The 12425-nt window shown below is 50.5% G+C and overlaps 1 protein-coding gene across 2 annotated transcripts in view; it reads right to left on the reverse strand.

Annotated features, from left to right (window-relative positions):
- Positions 1-12425, reverse strand: part of Ak7 (adenylate kinase 7) — a 47377-nt gene that overhangs the window by 7649 nt on the left and 27303 nt on the right. For both annotated transcript variants that reach the window (XM_063241181.1, XM_063241180.1), the window contains 5 exons: positions 12265-12393; positions 11116-11242; positions 6293-6421; positions 4990-5058; positions 2825-3022 (listed from right to left, as the gene is read on the reverse strand). In XM_063241181.1, the coding sequence (XP_063097251.1) occupies positions 2825-3022; positions 4990-5058; positions 6293-6421; positions 11116-11242; positions 12265-12393 (652 nt within the window). The remainder of the gene's footprint in view (positions 1-2824; positions 3023-4989; positions 5059-6292; positions 6422-11115; positions 11243-12264; positions 12394-12425) is intronic.

A 12425-nucleotide genomic window follows, 5' to 3' on the forward strand; every position in this document is an offset into this window, starting at 1 on the left:
AAGCTGGCTGTCCTGTCCCACAGTCTAGTCCTCCTCCACAAGCCCACCTTGGGGTATATGAGGCTTTGGGGAGACCACCAGAAACAAACCCAACACCCCAGAATACATGACAAATGGTTTGTTTTTTGTTTTTTTCTCTTTTTGAGACAGGTTCTTACTATGCAGTTTGGGCTGGCTTTGGGCTCACTTGTAGCCCAGGCTTGTCTCGAACTTCCAATGATCCTCCTACCTCAGCCTCCCGAGTGCTAAATAACTGTTAGTATCAAGACTAAAGAGAAACAAAGAAAGAACAGGAGAAGGAAGAGACAGAGGAAGAGGAGGAGGAAGAGGGGAAAGGCTTATTAGACAGTGAGTTCCCCATAAAGACACTGAGGCAGTAAGCTCTACACACTGTCTTGGTTTTTCCAGAAGGGGTCCCAAGAGAATGGTGTGCAGTGGACACATTTTGGCACTGACCCCTCCAGAACCTTCTGAGGGTCACTGCCTGCCCTACCCTCACCCACAGCCACATATGTGCTCTCTTGGTCCAGGCAACCTTGCAGGGCCATGTATTGGTCACGAGCACAACCAAGGCCTTCAGAAAGCAAAACATCACACAGACAGAAAAGCCACGTGGGTCACCTCTTGATTGCCTGACCTCTGATGAGTTTAGGTGTGTCTCGCCTTGATTCCTCTGAGTAGGGACAGCTCTGGGGTCACTAAGTGCCCCCAAATGTTTTCGAGAGGGTTCTCTCTGTGGAGAATGTGCTCCCCGGAACAGTGTCCCCAGCTCTCCTGCCCCCAGGCACTGCATGGGGCGGGTAACTTAACCTTGCCTTGAATCGTGTCCTTCTGGGAACATGGGACCGGGACCCGGAGAGCCACGTCCTGCTCTGAGCCGGACCCAAGGGTGACTTGGAAACTCCAGGGTGTGTGAGTGTGTGTGTGTGTGGGGTGGCCTCAGTCCTCCATGTGGGAGAGACAGAGACAGAGGCACAGACAGACAGACAGATATCCAGGTATACAAAGAAAAAGCTGGGTTCCCAGCATCTTGACCAGGCCCTGTAGCAGACCCACTGTGGCCGACCTGTGCCATCTCCCCAGTGAACATCTGTCCACTTTCCTGCTGCTTTATTGCTAGTAGTGCCTGGCACAGAACTGGGCAGGTCGCGCTGGCTATGTGTTCACCCTCCCTTGTCATTTCTGTTTTTCTGGGTGTTTCTCCCTCTAAGCTTTCCGGATGCTTTTATAAACAATTTTTGGGAGCCTTTACTGAAAAGATGACAATGGCTGTCTCCCTAGTTCTATAATGGAACCGTGTAAACTAATTTCCATGTTAGCAGGCGTGGAATCCTTGGCTTTTACATAGGAATATGCGTCCAGCACGCAGACCCTCACCCAGATGAGGACAAAACCCAGCCACTGCTGAGGGCGTAACAGAGAAGAATTTGCAGATTTACAAGTTATGTTCCTGTTTGTTTCTTCCTCTCCCACCCCCTTTGCTTTCTTCTTGTTTTTTTGAGACAGGGTCACACTAGGTTCAGGCCAGCCTCAAGCTCCTGGCTATCCTCCTGCCTCAGCCTCTCCAAGTGCTGGAATAACAGGCGTGCCCACCGTGCCCAGCTTTCTTTCCTAACAGGGCATCATTTGGTGCCTTACTTAGTATGACACTAACAACAGACGCCTCAATGCACGTACCAGGCACTTGGCATCTTTCCTGTCCAGGCTTTGTAATGACCTTAGCCGTGACCCTCACAGACAGGACAACCGAGGCAGCGCCGGAACTGGAGTGAGCTTGTGGCCTGTGGTGGCCCCGCCCTAGCTGTCCCTCCCCACACTGAATCCAGACACTGCCTCATCTGCATGGCCCGGAAGTGACCTCCGGGCCAGGGGCCGCTGGTTTTTTCCACACCCGGAACAGAAGGACTGTCAGATCCAGAAGGCCAGGGGAGAAGTCCCAGGGTCCAGCAGGCCGAGAAAGCGGAAGGGTCTCTGAAAGCCCCGTTCTGGAGCCAGGAATGAGGACGGGGAGGCTGAGCCAGATCATATTTCCCCAGTGGCCATGGAGCACTAACAGGAGTTACATGTTACAAAACACGGGAGGAAGGGATGAAAGGCTGCTTGCTTTTCTGGGTAGCAGCAGGGTGAGCTGACCTGTCTGAAGGCCAACAGGGGTCTGTGAACACCCGCGTAGCTGGGCACGCCAGCACACACCCGGGAGGCTGACGCAGGATTGCAAGTCTGAACCCCCTGGGCAGCTTAGGAACCCACTGAGAGCTTGCTCAAAAGACAAAAATATTAAAGGGCTGGAGACACCGCTCAGCGCCAAGACCCTGGGTTCAGCCCCATTCATGAAGGGGCTGGTCGGGTGGCACATGGACCATGCAGCAATGTACTGGACAGAAACCTCAGGCGATCCCATGCATTTTTTTCAAAACTGGGTGTAGTGGCACATGGCTGCAATCTCAGCATGCAGAAGGCTGAGGCAGGGGGGTCACTGTGAGTTTGAGGCCAGGCTGGGCTCGACAGTGAGTTCAAGGCCAGCCTGAACTACAGAGCAAGACCCTGTCTCAAAAAACCTAAATAAAATAAAATAAAATGATGTCAGCGTGGCCTTCTGTACCTTCGTCTCCCCCCAGGTTTGTTGCAGGAGCAGCATCCTCCCCGGCACCTGTCCCCAGGTAAAGTGGCACCCAGGGGAATGTCCCTTGCCATCCCGTGGCTTCCGAGCACAGTCACTGGCTCTGCCTCCCCGCCACCAACACTGCAATCCCCCTCTGACATGCATGGGGCTCGCTGAGGCTCCTGGTTCTCAGCCTCCCCGGGACCCCAGTCCCTGTCCTACCGATGTGTATGGGATGGATTTCGATCTCATCGAAGTAGTTGTAGACAGTCTCATCCTCAGTGTTCATGTCCCGGTAGTTGCTCAGCGCCCGCAGGAAGTGGTCCTGGGTGTAGTGTGTTCCGACCACCACGCTCTCCGGGAGGTTTATCACCCGCTCCTTCAGAAACTCATCCGAGGCGTCCAGACCACAAACAAATTCTGGGGAGGAGCAGAGCCAGGTCGGGAGAGGAAAGCCGGTGCTGGTGATGCAATGGGCTGCCGCTAGCCAGCACACCCGGGCACCACTTGGCACCACGCATTACTGCAAACGGCTCTCAAGTTGGCCTTCGGAGCTTGGTGGGGGGGCGGTGGCACACACCTGTGATCTCAGCATTGGGGTTGAGGCAGGAGGATCACCGGGAGTTCAAGGCCAGCCTGGGCTACACATTGAGTGCAAGGCCAGCTTAGAATAAGTAGTGAGACTTGGCTCAATAAATAATAAATAAATAAATTCCTAACAGTCCAACACTAGAGCTATTCTAACCTCTTCTGCTCTTTGCTGGCCATTTGATTCTTGTGACTGTCACAGACGCTAGGAAGGGGGCCCTTTAGTCCCTCAATTCTGGTCTAGCACTCAAAGACACCAGTGTGTCCCTGGAGATCTTGGCTTCATGATGTCAAGATGAAAACTCATTCTGTTAACCTAAGAATTCCAAAACATACGTAATCCTGTATTTGTTTTCCCAGAGTGATGACAGATGAAAGATTCTGGTTAATCAAATATTGCAAATAGCATCCCTGGCTTTCCAATTTTCAAAGAAAAAAAATATTTTTTGAGGTAGGATCTTGCTATGTATCGAGACCTGACCTGGAACTCTTAAAGATCCTCCTGCCTCAGCTCCTAGTGTGCTGGGATTACAGGCGTGCAGCACGATGCCCAGGTTCAAAGAAATTTACTGATAAATTATACTTTTCCCAGTAAATGCTTTGTATGTAAACAGTACTGAGGCGTGAACCCAGGGCTTTGTTCATCCTGGATGAGTTCTACATCACCAGCCCTGTTTTTAGTTTTTTAAACTCTTTCTCTTCATGATTCAGAGAGAATTCAGGATTTTGTAGTATCCCAAGATAATTATTCAGAAACCCTACTGTCTTATTGATCTCTGCTTGGTAAGGCTGTATGTACTAAGGTGGTCGCTGTATTTGGCTATCTGGAGTCATGTGAAAATTGAAGGGCTTTTGTTTACTTTTTGACAGGGTCTTTCTTTGTAGATCACGCTGGTCTGAAATTTGTGGGGTTCCTCCTGCTTTGGCATTCTGAGTGTTGGGCTTCCAGGTGTGCAGGATTTAGGCTTTAATGGCATTTTCCACACTCACTACCTAAGCACAAGTTTCAGCTTCAACCAAGAGAGTAGAGAAGAAAGGAAACCGGATGTAGATAAGGGCCAAGGGCCCTTCAGGGAGAGGAGGCACCCAGAGCCCAAGCCTGACGTCTGCACTCAGCCGTGGGCCCTTGTGTTGCATTATCAGGTCTATAAAAACTGTCTGTGTCATGCTGTCTTGGGGTCTTGGGGCCTCACAGACCTGAGGAAAGACTGCCCATGCTCGAGTTGGCCCATGGCTGAACACAGTGGGCAGCATGCCCCGAGGCACGGCCTCTTGGGCCACACTCGCAGGCCTGAGTTGCCCCAGGGCTGGGCCCGTTCTGTCGCCCCGGTGATCATCCGGACTTTCGTCATGGCCTGCCTCGCTGTCCCATGGAGACCCTAGGGAGGGCCATGGCCTAGGTGTACCCTCCCTCCTTCTTCTGCCTCCTGACCACACTGTGCTGTGCCCCTTTTGTCAGAAAATAGAAGAAATAAGTGCAGGATGTGTTGGCACACACCTGTAATCCCAGCCCCTGGGAGGCTAAGACAACAGGATCACCACAAGTTCAAGGCCAGCCTGAGCAATTCAGTAAGTCCATGTCTCCAAAAATAAAGAGTGTCTGGGTTCAATCCCAGTACTACAGGAAAAAAAAGAAGATGAAGAGGACGAGTAGAAGAGGAGGAGGAGAAGGAGAGGAAGAAGGAGGAGGAGGAGAAGGAGGATGAAGATATAGCTCAGCAGCACAACGCCTGCCTGGCAAGTGTGAGAGAAGAAAAAGATTTACTGAATAGCACTACTTTAAAAATCTGAAGCCTTACCAGGTAAAATTAATTTATCAACAGGAAATTCTTTGCCTCTGATTTCATCTTCCTCTTCTTCATCTTCCTCTAGTAAAACAAAATATAAATAGTTGTATTTATTAACGTACTTGTCATAGCAAAAGTTTAAATACTGTATCTTCACTAGCAATCACTAAAGAAAACTGGCAATAAATAAAACACATAGTTCAGGAATAGTCTCGTAACCTCCACGTCCACTGATACATGAAAAGATAAAGAAAATGTAAATCTTCTTTAGAATAAAATGAGAATCTGTAATCCCAGTGCTCTGGGAGGCTGAGGCAGGAGAATCTAAAGTCACAACTTAGCGGACTGGCAAGGCCCTATCTCAGAATAAAAAAACAGGAAAGGGCTGGGATGTAGCTCAGTATGAAGAGCCTGCTGTCAATCCCCAGCCCCACAGGAAGCAAGTAATACAAAAGCAGTATGCCCACACACGGGATGGCAGAGTATTCAGCCTTACCAAGGGGGTTCTGCCACCCTGGACAGTGAGGATGAACCTTGAGAACGACCTGTTATGAAATAAGCCAGTCATAGAACACGCACAGCATGATTCCACTGGGAGCAGGCATCTCACACAGTCAGGTTCATAGAAGGGAAGAGAGTTGGTGATTTCCTGGGCGCTGGGGGACACGGCAAAGGACAGTTATGTATCAGTGGGCATGTACCTTTCGTCCAGCAAGAGGAACACACGTAAGAGAGCTGAGCAACAGAGTACACTGAGACAACAATAATGTGATGTGTACTTAAAATTGTAAGAGGCTGAGCCACGCATGGTGGTGTACACTTATAATCTCAATTTTTGGAACGCTGAGGCAGAAGGATTGCCAGGAGTTTTAGGCCAGCCTAGGCTACAGAGTAAGTTCAAGATCAGCCTGAACTACATAGTGAGACTCTTGTCTTCACAAACAAACAAAGTTTAAGAGGGTAAATCTCATGATGTGTTCATGATATAACAAAATAAAATTAAACAGAGCCAAGCATGGTGGTGTACATTTGTAATCCCAGCACTTGGGAGGCTGAGGCAGGAGGATCGCTGCAAGTTTAAAGCTACCCTGGGCTACAAAGTGAGCTGAAGGCCAGCCTGAACTGCACAGTGAGATCCTGTGTCAAGAAGACCAAAAAATAAGTAAAATAAAGTAAAAATTTAAGTCTATGGCCCAATAAATATGAGTGAAGATGCAAAAGTTATCTACAATATTTCATTTATTTAATTGAACAACTATCTCTCTGGATAATAAAACTAACTTACAATCAAAACACAACCAATATTCACACTTACGATTGAACAGGTCTTTTGCTTGGTCATAGGTCTTTGGGAACCCATCCAAGATGTAACCTTGATTCCTACAAGGCATGGATTTTAGCTTTTCTTTCACAAATCGAATTATATATTGATCCTCTAGCTCGCCTGAGGGAAAGATAAAAGACGTCGCTCAGAAACACTGTACACATAGGGGTTAGGTACTAAGCATCGCAAAAACTGTAACAGCCGAAGGTTCTGCAAGCCCTTTATTTTGCACGATATTTCCGTGTTTTGAACGTGACATGAGTTCTAGCTGTGTTAGAGGAGAATCCAAGGGGCCGAGCTTCCGTCTGAGTGACCAGACGCTCGGTGAGGACAGCTGCGGGGTGAGGATAGCTGCGGGGTGAGGCTCGGGGAGCAAGGAGGGTAAGGTGGTACCACTGAGCGCCCGTGGGCAAAACGGCTGTTGTGAGAGTCGAAATAGGGAGGCAAGAGATGAGGGCGTGGCCGGCCGGCCAGTGGGCGTGTCTGTCAATCATCGCTCCAGGACATTGGCTGGCAAGCCCTGTCCCCAGAACCAATCAGAATGCCATCTTCGGTTCTTCCGGTGTGAAATCAAGCGGGTTTGTGATAGGACCGACGGCCCAGCTCTGCAGTCAGTCCGAAAGGAAGGAGCACGAGGTGGCCACTATTAACTTCGTGACCACTGTGACCTCTTTACTTGTCCAGTTCTTTGTTCAGGACAGGAACCTGGGATCTCTAGGAGGGGCCCAGGGCATAATCAGAAATCAAAGGAGGTCCCCTGTCACACATCTCTTGGTTTACTTCAGGCACCAAGATGACCTCTTGGCTGGAGGCCCCTGTGCCCAGGGAGCTGGCCCTCTCCGCGGGGTGCTTGGTAACCACGATGACAGGTGACAGGCGGGCACACGCAGGGGCACGCCCACAGCACTTTCTCTGGAAGACTGTCCCCCCCTCCCTCCCAGGTAACCCAGGACCTTGGGCCCAGGTTGAGTTGTGTGGTAGGCGATTGCTTCTGCTCTATTTTTTAAAAAATAAATTCTCTCTGAGCACTTGGTGCCATGGGATGCGTGTGGCTGAGAAGACGTTTCTATAGTGAAGTGATGCACCCATCTGTTATTGCAGACACGTTTTTGGAGACAGGAGCAGCTAAGATCTGCTTCACCCAAAGCCCCCTCTGATACAGTTTTTGTTGTTGGGACAAAATACACACGTTTATGAATTCCTGCGGGGCAAATCACAGCAGAGGTGTCAGGCAGGAAGCAACAGCTTTCCAAACAGCAGCCGAATTGTTGAGGCTTAAATCCCTTTCTAGGTGGCTCTGAAGAATGGAGCCTTGAACCGGGACACGGGGAGCCAGGAGCCGGAGAGCATCACGAGTGCCTGACAGGTGACAGGCTGAGGGGAAGATGCAACCGCGCTCTGTGACCCGTAAAGCACCCTGGGGTGGGGTCAGCTGGGAAGCCTCTGCGCTCTTCACCCAAACTCTGGCTGCCCCTGAAAGTTGGTGGTCTACATCCTGCCGACTCCTGTGCAAAACGAGGTATTCGCCTGGTGACTGACCATAGTGCAGTCGTGTTCACTGAGCCTGGCCGCCCAGGACGGCCGCAGACTCCCCTCCCCGACCTGCCGTTTCCTACCTGTGAGCTGCATCTCCTGTCTGCACCCTGATCCTGTCTTCTCAACTGCTGTAATCACCCTTTTATTCTCTAATCTTGTGCCTCTGACCTCTTTTGAAAATACCTTCCACAGGTCAGGGGTATACCTCAGCAGGATAAGCACCTGCGTGGCAAGTGCAAGGTCCTGATTCCTGGTACCAAAAGAAAAAAGAAAATGTCCTCCACGTGGCAGTGTATCAGGTTGCGTTTTTCTTTCCCTGTCTGACTTATTCACTGAGCTTAAAATATTCTCCTGGTCCATCCATGCTAGGAAAATGGTTGGGACTGTCTCCTTTTAAACGATTGAATAGCGTTCCATTGTTTGTGGGGCTTTTTCTTCTTCTTTTCTTTCTTCTCCTCCTTTTTTTAAATTTTTGAGGCAGAATCTCGATCTGTAGTTCGGGCAGGCCCTGAAATCACATCATAGCCCAGGTCGGGCTCCAACATGCTACTCAGCTGTTGGAGTGCTGGGATGACAGGTATGCACAGCCACGGCTGGATAATATTCCGGTGTGAGTGTGTGAGTGTGCACGTGCATGTGTGTAGGTACAGCTCAGATTTTCTTTACCCTTTCCCCCACAGATAAACATGGAGGTCACCTCCCTGTCTTGGCCGCTGTGAATACAGATGGATCTCTGCGGAATGTAAATAACTGTACGAGCAGATGATTCTTCTCCTCTTGTTATATATACATCCAGGAGGGAAATTCCTGGGCCTCATGGTACTTCTGGTTTAAAGTTATTATTTTTCTTCCTTCCCTTCTTCCTCCGCCCTTCCCCCTTTCCTTTGTGAGGGGGTCTCAGCTGTTGCTAGGCTGCTCTTTAACTGGAGATCCTCCCACCTCAGCCTCCTCTGTAGCCGAGATCACAGTCATCTGCCACCCACCCTGGCTATTTTTAATTCTTTTAGGAACCTCCGCACTGTTTTCCATAAAGGCTGGACTCTCTCTACTTAAAAAAAAAAAAAAGAAAAAAGAAAAGAATGAATGGGCACAGTCCTACTGAAAGCCTTTAAAATATATTTTTTTAAAAAATTTGACCGAAGGGGGCTGAGGATTTAGCTCAGCGGCATAAGCACTTGCCTTGCAAGCAGGTGGTCGTGAGTTCAGTCCCCGGTACTGGTAAAAATGAAAAAGACCAAAAAAAAAAAAAAAAAAAAAAAATTGACAGCTGGCTGGGGATTTAGCTCAACGGCATAAGCATCTGCCTGGCAAGCACAAGGTCGTGAGTTCGATTCCCAGTACCAGAAAAAAAAAATAGCCGCCCATGGTGGTGTACATATGTAATCTCAGTGCTGGGGAGCTGAGACAGGAGGATTGGCCCAAGTTTGAGGCCAGCCTGGGGTACATACTGAGTTCAAGACCAGCCAGAGCAAGACACTGTTTCAAAAAACAAAAATAAACAAAATAAAAATTTTAGGTCTATCTTTCAAATACCAGTAATATTTAAAATGTTAATATTAACTCACATTCATAAGTTCTTTTTCAACAGGGTTTGAAAATAAGTAGCTACAAGCCAAGGTTTTACAACCATCAGTCACAGCATGGATAGTATGACACTGGCTCATTCACCGACTCTTTTTCCTTTTATACTTTCGAGCTCACAGATAAACTGACAGACTAGCTCAGGCTGGCTATGGTGGCTCACACCTGTAATCTCAGCAATCAGGAGGCTGAGGCAGGAGGATTGCAAGCCACAGCCCCGCTTGGGCAATTTTGTGAGACCTTGTTTTAAGAAGAAAAAAAAAAGATGGGGGAGGGAGATCTCAGTGCAGAGACCCTGGATTCACCCCTAGTATCTTAAGAGAGAGAGAGAGGCAGACTGGCAGGCAGACTCGTCCAGCCCACAGCCAGGCCATGTGATTCCTCAGTGCTTTGGGAAGATACAGGATGAGTGCTGAGAACCCAGATCAAAGCCTCTGGGCCAAAGGCTGCACTGTCGGGACCTGGGCGCCGCACGTGGCCTTCATCGCAGCCGCCTGGACACAGACACAGCCCTGTGAGCACCGCCGCGCCTGCTCCGTGCCCTGCACTTGGCCCCGTGGCGGGAGCAAAGGTCTTGTTTTGCTCTAACCTAATCAAAGTCCAAGTTCTATGCTAGGTAAACGTAAGTGGGAAGAGTTTTTGACAAACTTAGGAAAAGCATATCTTCTTAAAGGGAGCCGGTGCGGTGGCACACGTCTGTAATCCCGGCACTCGGAGGCTGAGGCAGGAGGGCTGCTGTGAGTTTGAGACTATGTAGTGAGAGCTGAACTCCACAGTGAGACTCTGTCTCATAAAAATCAAAACCAAACAAACAAGTAAATAAAGTTCAGTGGGACTGGATGAACTACCCACAGGAAGCAGGAGGTGGTGTCGGGAGGCCTTGGCTTGTTACTTTGAAACCTCTCCTCCCCCAAGACGCCTCAGACTCCCCCCCACATCCTGCCTCTTGCCTATGGCTTCTCCCGTGCCCAGGGAAGGACAAGGCCTCCTGCCAAGGCCTACAGGAGCATGGCGACTGAGGGCGGCGACAGCACTTCTGGGCTCCGCACCGCGCTCTGGTGGACTCTGCGTGGGCGCTGCCAGGGCATGCAGTGCTTCCCGTGGTCACACTGACACTTCGGGCCAACCCGGGTCCTGGGAAACCCCGTGTAGGAGTGTCTGTCGCACACGCCCTCCACGTGGATCTGGGTGTCAGCCCTTGTCCCCAGTGCCCTGTGACCCTGCTCCTTCACTGCTACAAACCCTGCCCCCGCCCGCAGTGGCCTCACCTGGGTCCTCCCTTCTAACCTCCCCATCATTGAACGGCTCTTGTTGAAGCTTTTCCTTCCCCCAAAAGCAAGGGCCAGGACTGGGTCAGATCCTCGAGAATCAGAATATTTTTGCTTGTTTTCTTGAGATAGGGTCCCACTACGTAGTTCGGGCCGGCCTCGAACTCACTGTGTAGCCCAGGCTGGTCTTGAACTCGAGGCAACCTTCCTGCCTCAGCCTCCTGAGCGCTGAGATTACAGGTGTGCGCCCACTCCTGGCCCTCTTTCTTCACATTTAAAAGCTTCCTTCCTATCCCACCCCAGGCTATCACCGAAGTGTTAACAAGAATGTGGGGTGCAGGTGAGCACCCCGTGAGCCTAGCGCTGGGGTCCAGAGTGAGACCTCATCCCCTTCCCTCCCCCTCCGCTCTCCGTGCTGCCCCCTGGTACCCGCGTTCTGCTCCATGCTGTCCTTGATGCCATCCAGCAGCTCCTGGGCGTCCTCCATGTTCTCCTCCTCCTCTTCCTCCTCGTCACCTTCTTCCTCCACTCTGCCCTTCGGGGCCACAATCGCCTCCTGCAGACCACAGGGTTGGGATTGGAGCGCCCCCTGTAGGGCATCTGCTGCTCGCCTGGCATGGGAAGAAGCCTGGCGAGTCTCCCAGGCCCGGAAGGGAGGGAGGGACCGGAGGGACCGTCATCGTGCAGAAGTTTGTGGGACCGGTGTGGCAGCACACTCCTGTAATCCCAGCACTTGGGAGGCTGAAGCAGGAGGATCCAAGTTCAGCCCAGCCCAGCCCAGGAACGTTAGTACGACTGGGTCTCAAAGTGAAAAAGCACTGGGGATGTAGTTCTGTCCAAGGGCTCTGGACTCAGGCCCGGCACCGTTTGCAGGCTGTGTGTTTCTCACTCTGCTCTTAGGGTAACATGTTTCTGAGCTAATACCCAAGCTGCAGAGGAATGGACCCTTCACTGAGGATCGAGGTTGTCCCTTTCTCACAGGAAATATAGTATATAGAAATGGACATTTGTAGGCTGAGGGTATAGCTCAGTGCTATGAGGACATGAGCTCAATACCCAGCACCCCCTAAATTCGTACTCGGTTATGGACATATACCCCGGGATCAACCATTTCCAGCAAAATGATGAAAGTCAATATGCTGATAATACCCTGAGAAATACACCACGAGAATACAATCATTGCTCTGTAGTCCCAGCACTCAGGAGGCTGAGACAAGATGATCTCCATGACTTCGAGGCCAGCCTGGGCTACACAATGAGTTCAAAGCCAGTTGAACTGTGTGGTGAGACCCTTTCTCAAAACACACAAACAGGAATAAAAACATTTAACAGCGCTTCCCTCCGCAGAGAGAAGACAGGATACCATTTGAGGAAGAGCTGCAGGTCAACCGCATGCCCAGGGCAGGGCACGAAAAATAGTTCTGTCTGGCAGAGGAAAGCCCGTGGGACTCGCAACTGGAGGCGGACGGCAGGATCCAGTGAAAATCGCAAATTTCTTGCACACGAGATTAGTTGCTTGCTTACTACAAGACTAAGAAAAGCAATTTTCTAAGATAAAGATTCCGGTTCAAGGTTTACCAGCTTTGCGATGGCCTCGGCAATGACATCCTTCATTTTGATGTGGTGCAGCTTGTAGTACTTGGCCAGCTCCTCCGCGATGCTGGACTTCCCCACCGCAGGGGGCCCCAGAATGCAGATCTTGATGGGCTGCGAGGGGAGCGGAAGGGGCCTGTGAGCTC

The sequence above is a fragment of the Cavia porcellus genome, unplaced genomic scaffold (genome assembly GCF_034190915.1).
Source record: "Cavia porcellus strain 051 isolate PalLab524CR breed Dunkin Hartley unplaced genomic scaffold, mCavPor4.1 scaffold_31, whole genome shotgun sequence".
NCBI classification, from domain to species: domain Eukaryota; kingdom Metazoa; phylum Chordata; class Mammalia; order Rodentia; family Caviidae; genus Cavia; species Cavia porcellus.